This window comes from Chelon labrosus (genome assembly GCF_963514085.1).
Source record: "Chelon labrosus genome assembly, chromosome: 10".
Taxonomy (NCBI): Eukaryota; Metazoa; Chordata; class Actinopteri; order Mugiliformes; family Mugilidae; genus Chelon; species Chelon labrosus.
In genome coordinates, this window is record NC_140360.1 from 254831 (window position 1) to 269675 (window position 14845).

The following is a 14845-nucleotide window of genomic DNA, read 5'->3' on the forward strand; positions in this document are numbered from 1 at the left end:
TGAAATTCTAGGAACCACAAGTAGGCCTGCACTTTCAGACCGAAGTGATCTGTTGGGATGATATGGTACAATAAGGTCTTTAAGATACGATGGAGCTAGGCCTTTAAGGGCCTTGTGTGTAAGGAGGAGGATTTTAAATTCTATTCTAGACTTTAAAGGGAGCCAGTGAAGAGAAGCTAAAACTGGAGTAATATGATCTCTCTTGCTAATTCCTGTCAATGCTCTTGCTGCGGCATTTTGAATCAACTGGAGGCTTTTTAAAGAGTATTTGGAGCCAGACAGTAATGAATTACAGTAATCCAGTCTGGACGACACAAAAGCATGAACTAGTTTTTCAGCATCACTCTGAGACAGGATGTTCCTAATGTTGACGATATTACGCAGGTGAAAGAAGGCAGTCCTGGTCACTTGCTTTATGTGACATTTAAAGGACATATCCTCATCAAATATAACACCAAGGTTTTTTACAGTAGTACTGGAGGCCAAGGTAATGCCATCCAAAGACACCATGTGATTAGATAATGAATCTCTGAGATGCTTAGGACCAAATACAATGACTTCTGTTTTGTCTGAGTTTAAGAGTAGGAAATTACAGGTCATCCAAGCCTTTATGTCTTTAAGGCATGCTTGGAGTTTAACCAGCTGATTAGTTTCATCTGGTTTCATGGATAAATATAGCTGGGTGTCGTCTACATAGCAATGAAAGTTTATGCCATGTTTTCTAATAATCTTGCCTAATGGCAACATGTATAACGTGAAGAGTATTGGTCCTAGCACAGAACCCTGAGGAACTCCATAATTTACTTTTGTATAAGTAGAGGAATCATTATTGACATGAACAAACTGGAATCTGTCAGATAGATAGGATTCAAACCAGTCTAATGCAGTTCCTTTAATCTTGACCTCACTTTCAAGTCTCTGTAGTAAAATATTATGATCAATAGTGTCAAATGCAGCACTAAGATCTAGCAGAACAAGTATAGAGACAAGTCCACTGTCTGAAGCCATGAGGAGATCATTGGTAACTTTAACCAGAGCTGTTTCTGTACTATGATGAACTCTAAAACCTGACTGAAACTCTTCAGACCATTCTTGTTTAAGTGGTCACACAACTGATTAGCAACAACTTTTTCTAGAATTTTGGAAATAAAGGGAAGGTTGGAGATTGGTCTATAGTTGGCTAAAACATCTGGATCTAGAGTGGCTTTCTTGAGTAAGGGCTTAATTACAGCAATCTTAAAAGACTGAGGCACATATCCTGTTAATAAAGATAAATTTATCTGGTTCAATATGGAGATGTTAATTAATGGAAAAACTTCTTTGAGCAATTTAGTTGGGATTGGATCTAGAAGACAGGTTGATGGTTTAGATGCTGTAATTGTTGACGAGAGCTCAAGAAGATCTACTGGGGAGAAGGATTCCAGATGTTGATAAGGTCTTACAGAAGTTTCTAATGTCACTGTACTTGCATCTTTAACAGCTGTTGGAAGGATGCCTTGAATATTTTCTCTAATGCCAACAATTTTATTAGTAAAAAAGCTGATGAAGTCATTACTACTGAGGGCTAAAGGAATAGATGGCTCAACAGAGCTGTGGCTCTTTGTCAGCCTGGCTACAGTGCTGAAAACAAATCTGGGGTTGTTCTTGTTTTCTTCTATTAATGATGAATAATATGCTGTTCTAATACTACTGAGAGCTTTTTATAAGTTGTTAAACTATCTTTCCAGGCTATGCGAGCTTCTTCAGAATTAGAGGAATGCCAAATTCTTTCTAGCTTTCAGACTGCCTGTTTTAAACAGCGCAACTGTGAATTATACCAGGGAGCTAACCTCCTCCCATTCATCACCTTCTTTTTCAGAGGAGCAACTAAGTTTAGAGTTGAACTAAGCGATGCTGCAGTCCCATCAACAAAATAATCTATTAGTGCAGGGGTTAAATTGTGGTTGCTGTCGTCCACATCATTGACATATCGCACTGAGGTAAATAAAGAAGGAATTAATTCTTTATATCTAGTTACAGCATCATCAGATAAACATCTACTGTAATGAAATGTCTTTTCAGTTCCTGTGTAATCCATTATTGTAAATTCAAAAGTTATGAGGAAATGATCAGGGGGCGGCTGTGGCTCAGTAGGTAGAGCGGGTTGTCCACGAACCAGAGGGTTAGCGGTTCGATCCCCGGAATGTGCCACATGCCGAAGTGTCCTTGAGCAAGACACTGAACCCCCAGTTGCTCCCAGTGCGTGGCACTGGTGTGTGAATGTGTGTGTGCTTGTGTGAGCGAATGGGTGGATGTGTCTATGACTGTAAAGCGCTTTGAGTACCAATAGGTAGAAAAGCGCTATATAAAAGCAAGGCCATTTACCATTTACCATTACAAAAGAGCGTTATGAGTAAACCACATCAGATGGTTATAACAACCTAAAACTCAAGCCACCTCACCTCCTGTTTGTCTTCAGTCCCACTTACCAATGAAAAATCAGTCTATCAGACCTAGGTCATCAGTTCATCAGTTTGCTAGTTTGCTAGTCGTTGCATCCCCGGTGAAAGTAAATCCAAATGAAATATAGCTTTCGCTGTATTGCCTCACACAAGAGACTTTGCTCGAGGTCACCGACTTTGCTTTCTTTCGACATCCACTCACACTTCATCTGCCTCCAAATCTGGTCCAGGGCCTAGTTCGGAGTTAGCATTTTTCCTTTTCATAAACTTCCAGTGTTTCCCACAGGATTTTAGGAGACTGTGGTGGCAGGGTCCGGGGGGGGGGGCAGTTGGTTCATTCATAATAAATATATATATATATATATATATATATATATATATTAGTCATATTAACTGTCATATAAATTGGTGCTACAGTGTTAAAAGCTCTATCCATCTTTGTTTTTATTTTTATCAAGAAAAACTGGTGCACTGCACCTTTAGAAAAATAGCGCTGTCTCTTTAAGAAAGACGGTAGTGTTGAGTTGTTGTTGAAGTTGTGCGTGGCTGTGGATGTGTGCCGCTGAACTGAGGGCATGTTACAAATATAAAGTAAAAATAAATAAAGATGAACGTTTGTCTTGCTGTTTGTTTTGGAGGAGCAACAGATTAATGTTTTAGACTAACATCTAAAAAAAAAAATTCGGCGGCACGCGATCTACCCGCACTATCTTCGCGATCTACCGGTCGATCGCGATCGACGTAATGAGCACCCCTGCATAGATCATCTCGTCGTTTCTCTTCTCAAAAAATTCTCAAATTCTCTTCAAATGCCGTCCTGCTGTCCTCAGATGTATGACTGGATAGCGCCAGGTGCAGCCAGTAAAGCTCCAGACAATGCAGCGAGACATATACGTGTGTATGTGTGTGTGAGTGCGAGTGCGCTCACTCGCGGGCTGGAGAGACCGAGTACACCGGGATGGGCTGACTGACAGTGATTAGAGATGGTGAAATACTGTTTATTATTATTATTATCATCATCATCATCATCATCATCATCATTTATTTATTTATTTATTATTATTATTATTTTTTTTATGATTTTTTTATTTTTATTTTTTTTAATGGTCAAATAAGACTGTGGCGGGCCCAAACGAGACTGTGGCGGGCCCAAACGAGACTGTGGCGGGCCGCCACAGTCTCGTTAATTAACGGGAAACACTGAACTTCTCCATTACTGTCACCGTAGTCTAACTAGTCACTGCCACCTGTCACATCCACGCATCACTAATTATCTTGTCTCAATGTACAAGGCAATTAGCTACCTGCTGCCACCTATAGGTACACAGATATCACTAGTTGACCAGTTCACCAAGTTGATCAGTTCACTAGTTGATCAGTTCACCAGTTGATCAGTTCACCAGTTGATCAGTTCACCAGTTGATCAGTTCACCAGTTCACCAAGTTGATCAGTTCACTAGTTGATCAGTTGATCAGTTCACCAAGTTGATCAGTTCACTAGTTGATCAGTTGATCACTTCACTAGTTGATCAGTTCACCAAGTTGATCAGTTCACTAGTTGATCAGTTGATCACTTCACTAGTTGATCAGTTCACTAGTTCACCAGTTGATCAGTTGACCAGTTCACTCGTTGATCAGTTCACTAGTTGATCAGTTCACTAGTTGATCAGTTGATCAGTTCACGAGTTGATCAGTTCACCTGTTGATCAGTTCACTAGTTGATCAGTTGATCACTTCACTAGTTGATCAGTTCACTAGTTGATCAGTTGATCAGTTCACTAGTTGACCAGTTGATCAGTTCACTAGTTGATCAGTTCACTAGTTGATCACTTCACTAGTTGACCAGTTCATCAGTTGATCAGTTCACTAGTTCACTAGTTGATCAGTTGATCAGTTCACTAGTTCACTAGTTGATCAGTTCACCAGTTCACCAGTTGATCAGTTCACCAGTTCACCAAGTTGATCAGTTCACTAGTTGATCAGTTCACCAGTTCACCAAGTTGATCAGTTCACAAGTTGATCAGTTCACCAGTTCACTAGTTGATCAGTTCACTAGTTGATCAGTTCACTAGTTCACTAGTTGATCAGTTCATCAGTTGATCAGTTCACTAGTTCACTAGTTGATCAGTTCATCAGTTGATCAGTTCACCAGTTCACTAGTTGATCAGTTCACCAGTTGATCAGTTGATCAGTTCATCAGTTCATCAGTTGATCAGTTCACCAGTTCACTAGTTGATCAGTTCACCAGTTGATCAGTTGATCAGTTCATCAGTTCATCAGTTGATCAGTTCACCAGTTCACTAGTTGATCAGTTCACCAGTTGATCAGTTCACCAGTTCACCAAGTTGATCAGTTCACTAGTTGATCAGTTCACCAGTTCACTAGTTGATCAGTTCACCAGTTGATCAGTTGATCAGTTCACAAGTTGATCAGTTCACCAGTTCACTAGTTGATCAGTTCACTAGTTGATCAGTTCACTAGTTGATCATGTCACTAGTTGATCAGTTGATCAGTTAATAAGTCAGGTGCCCATATTCTGACCTGAGTGCCTGACAGAGAGGCAGCAGGTCACTAGTAGCTCCGTGATTTTTACCTTAAGTTATTCTTAGTGTGTTGTTTTGACTAAATTTAATTTAACCTCATCTGTTTAGCAGAAAAAACAAGCAACATGCTTTTGGGCAGTTCTTGTTTTTAAGCTGCTTTTTTAATGACTTTTCCCTTTCTGTGAAATTTCCCAGTTTGAGATTAATAAAGCATCGATCTATCTTTTAGACAGAGGCCGTCCGTTTGTTTATACATAAGAGCAGCTGTTGGCGCTGTCCATGGCCCCTGTGCTGGTTGGAGTGAGGCCTGAGATTCCCGTGGTACTTTGGAGGAGCTTGGCCTCCAGCTTCCTCCTGTAGGCGTCCTTACTCTCCCTCAGCTTGACCTTGAGTTGCCACTGTATCCTCTTCAACTCATCCCTATGTCCAGATGTGAAGGCCTGCTTCTTCTTGTTCAACAGATCCTTCAGCTGGTTGGTGATCCAGGGATGGTTGTTAGGATAAGACCAGACAGTCCTTGAAGGGATTGCTGTATCCTCATGGAGAGGCAGGAAGCTCATCACCGGCTTCAACATCAAAGACAAGCAGCAGGACGGCGGCCCAGACACAGCCAACGAGTGCAACTGGGGGGCTCCCTGTCCGATACTGTTGTCAGTAATGTGGGGCCACCATAGGAGACTGTCTCCATTCATCACCTCAGAGTTCCAGTTCAGCTCTGGGTTAGGTTAGGGAAGAAGACGCAGCGCGAAGGGCACGGGCACAGGGGAATAAAACATATAAAATACCTTCATTTGGCTCCTTTTAATGAACCAGGTTTGGTTAAAAACAGTGGGAAAAGAATAATAAACGTAATAACAAAACCTATAAAATAATAAAAAGTGCTGCAAAGATCGTGTTTAATAAAAAGAGGTGGGGGGGGGGGGGGGACTGAGTAGCTGCTGCTCAAGCTTCATTCTTTAATAACATACGTCCTCCAGGATGACTCCGGTGGTTGGGTGTATTAGAGATGGACAGGAGGTGGAGGACAGGACACTGATCGGAGGCTTTGTAAAGTGTATTAGTGTGTGTGTGTGTGTGTGTGTGTGTGTGTGTGTGTGTGTGTTCTTGTACATATTTCTGAGGAACAGTTTGAGTTGTAGACCAGTGGAGTGAGTGGAGTGAGGACATTTGTGCAGATATTTTGTGTCCTCTTCTTTACAAGGCTGTTTCAGGGTTAAGACTTGGTTTTAGGGTAAAGGTTAGAGTCAGATGGTCGGGGCTAGAGGCTAAGGAGTGAATCATGTCAATCAATGTCCTCAAAAGACAGCTGTACAAACATGTGTGTGTATGTTACAGTGTGTGTTACTGTGTGCATGTATTTACCGAAGCCACAGTGCCGATCTGTCGGATGTTTTGTTCGTAACTTAGAGAGCTGGCGGGACGACTCGGCGTTCTTCTGCTGTACCAGAAAGTGTAGTTATACTGGAGAGGATGCTCACCTGCACCTGGACACACCGTCTGCACACACACAGGTATACACAGGTGTAAATGGGTAGACAGACAGGTCAATAGGTGAAAGACAGGTAGACACACAGGTCAATAGGTAAAAGACAGGTAGACACACAGGTCAATAGGTAGACACACAGGTCAATAGGTAAAAGACAGGTAGACACACAGGTCAATAGGTGAAAGACAGGTAGACAGACAGGTCAATAGGTGAAAGACAGGTAGACACACAGGTCAATAGGTAAAAGACAGGTAGACACACAGGTCAATAGGTAGACACACAGGTCAATAGGTAAAAGACAGGTAGACACACAGGTCAATAGGTGAAAGACAGGTAGACAGACAGGTCAATAGGTAAAAGGCAGGTAGACACACAGGTCAATAGGTAAAAGACAGGTAGACACACAGGTCAATAGGTAAAAGACAGGTCAATAGGTAGACACAGAGGTCAATAGGTGAAAGACAGGTAGAGACACAGGTCAATAGGTAAAAGACAGGTAGACACACAGGTCAATAGGTAAAAGACAGGTAGACAGACAGGTCAATAGGTAAAAGACAGGTCAATAGGTAGACACAGAGGTCAATAGGTGAAAGACAGGTAGAGACACAGGTCAATAGGTAAAAGACAGGTAGACAGACAGGTAAAAAGACAGGTCAATAGGTGAAAGACAGGTAGACAGACAGGTAAAAAGACAGGTCAATGGGTAAAAGACAGGCAGACAGACAGGTGGATAGACAGGTAGACAGACAGGTAGACAGACAGGTAAATATGTAAACAGACAGGTAGACAGACAGGTAGACAGACAGGTAGACAGACAGGTAGATAGACAGGTAAATAGGTAGACAGACATGTAGACAGACAGGTAGACAGACAGGTAGACAGGCAGGTAGACAGGCAGGCAGACAGACAGACAGGTAAACAGGTAGACAGACAGGTAGACAGACAGGTAAATATCTAAACAGACAGGTAGACAGACAGGTAGACAGACAGGTAGACAGACATGTAGACAGACAGATAGACAGACAGGTAGACAGACAGACAGGTAGACAGACAGGTGGATACACAAGTAGACAGACAGGTAAATAGGTAGACAGACAGGTAGACAGACAGACAGGTAGACAGACAGACAGGTAGACAGACAGACAGGTAGACAGACAGGTAAATATGTAGACAGACAGATAGACAGACAGGTAGACAGACAGGTAAATAGGTAGACAGACAGGTAAATAGGTAGACAGACAGGTAGACAGACAGGTAGACAGACAGGTGGATAGACAGGTAAATAGGTAGACAGACAGGTAGACAGACAGGTAGACAGACAGGTAAATAGGTAGACAGACAGGTGGATAGACAGGTAAATAGGTAGACAGACAGGTAGACAAACAGGTCAATATCTAAACAGACAGGTAGACAGACAGGTGGATATGTAAACAGACAGGTAGACAGACAGGTGGATATACAGGTAGACAGACAGGTAAATAGGTGGACAGACAGGTGGATAGACAGGTGGATAGACAGGTAGACAGACAGGTAGACAGACAGGTAGACAGACAGACAGGTGGACAGACAGGTGGATAGACAGGTAGACAGACAGGTAGACAGACAGGTGGTTATACAGGTAGACAGACAGGTAGACAGACAGACAGGTAGACAGACAGGTGGACAGACAGGTAGTTATACAGGTAGACAGACAGGTAGACAGACAGGTGGACAGACAGGTAGACAGACAGGTAGACAGACAGACAGGTGGACAGACAGGTGGACAGACAGGTAGATAGACAGGTAAATATGTAGACAGACAGGTGGACAGACAGGTAGACAGACAGGTGGAGAGACAGGTGGACAGACAGGTGGACAGACAGGTAGACTGACAGGTGGACATACAGGTGGACAGACAGACAGACAGGTGGACATACAGGTGGTCTGACCTTGCGTCGGTTGTTATTATTGTTGTTGGTCCCATCACTGTTGTCATGGTGACAGTCTGTCTCCTCCATGTCCTCCTCGTCCCTCAGACTACAACAGGAAGTGTCCAGATAAACAACTGATCATGTGATCACTACGTCATCACACCGCGTCAACGTTAACCTTAAATCTGTTAAATCTCTTCAATGAAAATAAACAGTTTAAACGAAACGTTAAATAAAGTTTCGATAAAAAAAGAAACGGCTTCATTTAAAGTTTAAATAAAGAAAAAGAATTGTGTTAACGGAAACTTTAATTAAAGTTTAAATCAATGAAACCGGAAGCTATTAGTTAGCCGTTAGCCGTCGGTGTGATCCTGTAATGGCCGGTTATCTACCGGTTATCTACCGGTTATTTACCGGTTAAATGTGACTCTTACCGCTCGAGCTGGTTCATGTCTCCCCCGTCAGAGCGTCTTCTATTTCTTCTTCTCTGATCTACTCTGTAATTCTATTATTGGCTCGACTTATCTCCACTCGTCTCTACTCATGCGTCTCTGGAGCTCTGAGCTAAAGGCTTCCGTTACTGCGCAGGTGCGGAAGCAACTACGGGAACCGAGGAGGGACAAACGTTTTATTATTTTTGCGCTTCGTTAAGAGAGGACATGACGGATGTCTTCCACTAGATGGAGACACAGACTCGTTGATGGATTTGCTTCAACGTTTTTCTCTTTGAATTGATTCAAACTTTATTTCGGATTGTTTAGTTTAGTTATACGTCACCATGGCAACGGGGAAATAAAGAGACAGAGACAGAGATAAATAATTGAACGTGTATTTAAACTGTATCTGATCACTGATGAAGCTGGAATTATCAGATTTATATTTACTGATGAGATAAACTGAAAACATTACCTGGATCATAGTGACTCTGAGTTTAATGACGAGGACGTGTAACTATCCACTTAACCCTGAGACTGAAGGACTGGGTTGAATCTAAAAGAAGTGTCAGACACAACATTAATTATTCAGAAACTAATCAAAAACTCATCAGGAAGCTTCTTATTTCACAGACATTCAGTTTCTGTCTGTCTATCAAAGTATTAGGTTCTAATTCAAAATGAATGTTTTGCTTCACTCCTGAACTTTCTTTTTTTTTTTTTTTTTTTTTTTTTTATATTGAGAGCAGGTGAAAGTCAACATATGTCTGTTGTAGAGTATAAGCGCATACACATTCATATACCAAGAGATAAATCACAGAAACAAACAAACAAACAAAATAACAACAATAAACATATAAGCACATGTAGCTTACACACTCCAACCATTAGACAAAGTGATATCATTACTATGTACATTTGAGAAAGACAAGTCATAACTAAAACAAAGAAAATGAATAAGTAAGTAGAAAAAAAAATAAAAATAAAAATAAATTCAATAAATAACTTAATAAATAAGCAATACAACACACCACACCTGCACATTTTATAACCCTAGACCCCCCCCCCCCCCCCCCCCCAGATCTTTCTCTAATTTTCACCACATGTTGGATATTTAAGATAAATACATAAGAATGAAAAATAATAATAAAGGGTTAAATCATAGCTCGAGCTACCTCGAGAGCCTCCTTCCTAGCTTTAAGCACCCGCTGGCCTGCTCCATTCATCTTGGCAACAGAGAGCTCAAGGGATAACATCTCTATTCGGGAATAAATCCATTGATGTATGGAAAGTGAATGCGGTGGTTGCCACCTAACCACCAACATCTTTTTAGACACTGTACATGCAGATAGCCACAACAATCTTTGCATATGATTAAGATTTTGCCCAGAGTCATCATTTAAGAGCATACACTTTGGAGAGAGGTTAATCTCTACGCCAAGTGCATTATTAAGATGTTTTCCTATTTGTTGCCAAAAAATTTGAACTGATGCACTCCTGAACTTTCTTAAAGCTTGAGTCACAGCAGCAGAGTGACGCCTGATGAGCTTTTATTCTGAAATAACACAATAATCATGGTCATAACACTGACAGTCAAAGATCAGTTAATGCTTTTACACCAGAATCCTGCAGAGTGATGTCACACATTAAGCTGAAGCGTCGACTCATTTCAGGCCGACAGCGATATCAGACCGGTCAGTAATTATCAACATTTGTTGACTCCAACCTGCGCAGAGCAAACACAAACATTCACATTACAGTTATTTTCCATTTGCTTAAACACAATTTTAAAAACTAGGCTGGTTTTAATAATAAATAATAATAATAATAATAATAATAATAATAAATTTTATTTATAAAGCACTTTACATCAAAGATCTCAAAGTGCTACAGGTTAAAAAGAAGAAGAAAAAGGTTTTAAAAAAAAAACATCTAAAGGGGACCAAAAGCTTTGCTAAAAAGAAATGTCTTAAGACCTTTTTTAAAACAGTCAGTGGATTGTGGTGCCCTCAAGGTGTCAGGGAGGGCATTCCACAGACGTGGGGCAGCAGCACAGAAGGCCCTATCTCCCATGGTCCTCCGTCTGGTTCTGGGTATGTGGAGGAGGTTTGAGTGAGTGGAGCGGAGGGAGCGTGTTGTGTTTTGTGGATTGATGATTTCTTTGAGATAGGGGGGTGCGTGTCCATGGATGCATTGGTGAGTGAGGAGGGAAACTTTGTACTCAATCCTGGTGGAGACGGGAAGCCAGTGGAGTGAGTGGAGAATGGGGGTAATGTGCTCATGTTTCCGCACTCTCATCAGGATCCTGGCTGCAGAGTTTTGGATGTACTGAAGCCTCTGCAGACTCTTGCTAGGAATCCCGATGAGAAGTGCGTTACAGTAGTCCAGTCTGGAGGAGACAAAAGCATGAACCAGCTTTTCAGCATCTGAGAGGGAGAGAAAGGGGCGGAGTTTGGAAATGTTACGGAGGTGGTAGAAGGAGGTCTTGCAGAGGTGATTTATATGGGCTTCAAACGTGAGTTGAGAGTCCATTTTTACACCAAGATTAGTGACTGTTGATGAAAGGGGGATGTTGGAGCCAGAGAAGGTGATGCTGGTTATGGATGATGATTTGGTCTGGTGAGGGGTGCCAATCAGTATGGCTTCGGTTTTGGAGCTGTTGGAGGAAATTGTGCTCCATCCATGACTTTATCTCCTCCAGGCAGGAGGTGAGTTTTGATGGGGATGACAGTGTGGATGGGGTTGCAGCTGTGGCATTTACATAAAGCTGTGTGTCATCAGCATAGCAGTGGAATGAAATTTTGTGACGGCTGATGATTTGGCCAAGGGGGGTGAGGTAGAGGATGAAGAGGATGGGGCCAAGGACTGATCCCTGGGGGACACCGCAGGTGACTGTGTGTGGATGTGATTTGGAGTGACCCAGGGAGATGTATTCTGTCCGGTTTGTGAGGTATGACTTGAACCAACTGAGAGCAGTGTCATTGAGTCCAGTGGTGAGGTGGAGCCGGTTTAAAAGAATGCCATGGTCGACAGTGTCAAAAGCAGCAGAAAGATCCAGGAGGATGAGGAGGGAGGGAGAGCCACCATCAGATGACATGAGGAGGTCGTTTGTGACTCTGACGAGGGCAGTCTCTGTGCTGTGAGCGGAGCGGAAACCGGACTGGAATTTTTCAAAAAGGTTATTATGTTTGAGGTGGTCCAGAAGGTGGGTGGCAACTGCTTTCTCAAGTACTTTCGATATGAAGGGGAGATTGGCAATGGGCCTATAGTTGGATAGGACGTCCGGATCAAGAGTGGGTTTTTTGAGTAATGGTCTGATTATGGCATTTTTTAAGGCAGGGGGAACGTGACCAGTTTGGAGGGAATGATTTATAATAGCGGTGATCAGGGGGGTTAGGACAGTGATATGGGTTTTCACCAGGGAGGTTGGGAGAGGGTCCAGAGGACAGGTAGAGGATTTCATCTTCCTGATGATGTTCTGCACCTCTTCTGATGAAACCACAGGAAAGCAGATTAGGGGTTGTGAGACAGTATATGCTGTAGGAACAGTTTGGGTGGGAGGACCAAAAAGGGCAGAGTGAATATGTGCAATTTTTGATGTGAAAAAATCCATGAATTTATTGCACTGCTCTTCTGTAGTGGCAGTAAGTGGAGGGGGTTGTGGTTTGAGAAGGTGATTTACAGTGGAAAAAAGCTGCTTGGAATTTCCTGGACTGTTTCTGATGGCATCGGAGTAAAACTGTGACCTTGCATCTTTGAGGGACTGAGCATATTTTTGCTGTTGCTCCCGGTACATTTGTTTGTGGACAGTGAGGCCAGAGGCTTTGAAGCGCCGCTCAAGGACTCGCCCTGCTGCCTTCATCTTACGCAGCCCATCTGTGAACCAGGGAGCTGAGCGGGTGAAGGTGACTGTTCTGGTTTTAACAGGGGCACGGAGGTCCAGGAGGCTGCTCAGATGGCTGTTGTAGTAGTCCACTGCTTCATCGGCTGATGAAAAGTGTGTGGAAAGATGTTGAAAGTCTGCTGCCAAGAGTTCTGGGTTTATGTTTTTTAGGTTTCTGAAACAGATATTCCGCTTAGGCTTGGAGAGGCTGGATGGGGATTGCAGATCCATAGAAATGGCCTTGTGATCAGACACACCTAGGTCATACACCTGCAGGTTGGTGAGAGGGGCAGAATTTGTCATGACCAGGTCCAAGGTGTGTCCCCTGGTGTGCGTGGGGACATCAACAAGTTGTTTTAAATTAAAACAGTCCAGTATCTGAAGAAATTCAGCTGCAAAAGGGGAGGAGGGGGTGTCAACGTGGATGTTCAGATCACCTAAAATTATGACATCGGCAGAGGATGTGCAGAAAGTTGTGAAAAGATCTGACATCTCAGTGATAAATGACGGGTTTGGTTTTGGTGGTCGGTAAATGAGGAGGAACAGCACAGGGGAAGGGGACTTAGATTTAAATGCAAGGCATTCAAATGAAGACAGTTCAGGTAATGGTTGCAGAGATAGCTCCAGATCGCTGCGATAGATAACTGACAGGCCACCACTGCGTCCTGTGCTGCGAGCTTTCTGGAGGTAGCTATATCCCTGGGGACAGCTCTCATTTAAAGAGGAAAAAGTATTTGGTGGGTGCCAGGTCTCTGTAATGCACATATAATCCAGACGTTTGTCCAGGATATGGTCATGAATAAGACAGGACTTGTTTGTAATAGACTGTGCATTTAAGAGTTCAATTTTGCTACTTGATGATGCAACAAGTCTTTGCACTGGCCGTAGCAGACTGAAATACTTAACACAGTTCACAAAACCACACACCCACACTGCTAAACACCTCATAAATCCTGAAAAATGAGCCACTGCAACCAAAACAGAGTTATCAAACCAAACCAAATGGCACACAGCCTCATCTATGAAGATACCCTAACCCTACCTCACGTGGGATTGCATGAGCATCCATTTCCAGTACTCCCTGAAATCAAAGAACAAAAGCCAGTCAGTAAGATGTCGTCCTGTACGCTGGGGAACACTGTTGTGTGTAGTGTCCTGCAGTCGCTCGTCTGAGCTCTTTGTTTCTTTGGGAGTTTCTCTCAAAAGGCTTCTTATAAAGTTGTTTCATTCTGATTTGGTTTCGCTTGAGAATGTGAGCCAATGTGGACAGAGTGACTACCTCAGGGGTGTCAAACATACGGCCCGCGGGCCAAAACCACCCCACCAGAAGATGAGGTCACAGAATTAGTGGAATGACAGATTCTTTCCATCTATCAGACTGTCTGTTTTAAACTGATCAGCTGTGAATGATACCAGAGAGCTAGCCTGCTCCCATTCATCACCTTCTTTATCAGAGGACCAACTAAGTTTAGAGTTGAACTAAGCGATGCTGCAGAGCCATCGACAAAATAATCTATTAGTGCAGGAGTTAAACTGTGGTTGCTGTCGTCCACATCATTGACACATGGCACTGAGGTAAATAAAGAAGGAATTAATTCTTTATATCTACGTGAGACACTTAGTTCAAAAATGAAATCTCAGGGTACCGTTGGGAAAACACATCTATTCAAAATACAACACACATTGATTTATTGAAAGCACTTAGACACACACCTGAAAATACTTAGAAAACTGAACACCAATCAGCCAGATACAAAAAGACCTCAGTTAAACCATTTTGAGAACTTTGCAAGCATGGAGGCAGGGAGAGCTAGAGACAGAGGAAGACAGAGACAGAGACAGAGACAGAGAGGAGGACGTGGTCCAAGGGGCCGTGCAAGGACCATTATTTCGGATGACATAAGAGCAACTTTGGTGGACCATGTCATAAACCATGGCCTGACTGTGAGGGAAGCTGGGCAGAGAGTCCACCCTAATCTAAGCCGTTTCACAGTTTCATCCATAATAAAGTATGTCTTCTACTCTCTACTCTACTCAGACTGTATCTAGAGTATTTACAGTACTGTACCATATCACGTTACCGTATCACATGTACTGTACTGCAGCGTGGCTGATGCTCCTTTTCATACAAAAGTGGTAGTTTTGTGA

General features: G+C 42.7%; 2 protein-coding genes across 2 annotated transcripts in view; one reads left to right on the top strand and one right to left on the bottom strand.

Moving 5' to 3' along the window:
* Positions 1-14845, top strand: part of plxnb3 (plexin B3) — a 179449-nt gene that overhangs the window by 4247 nt on the left and 160357 nt on the right. The gene's annotated exons all lie outside the window — the stretch shown is intronic.
* On the bottom strand, positions 6149-9290 carry LOC311494806 (eukaryotic translation initiation factor 4E type 2-like). The gene is made up of 3 exons (XM_084554032.1): positions 8815-9290; positions 8399-8486; positions 6149-6481 (listed from the first exon to the last, which is right to left on the bottom strand). The coding sequence occupies exons 1-3, from the start codon at positions 8829-8831 to the stop codon at positions 6326-6328; spliced, it is 261 nt and encodes an 86-aa protein (XP_084410158.1). The 5' UTR covers positions 8832-9290; the 3' UTR covers positions 6149-6325.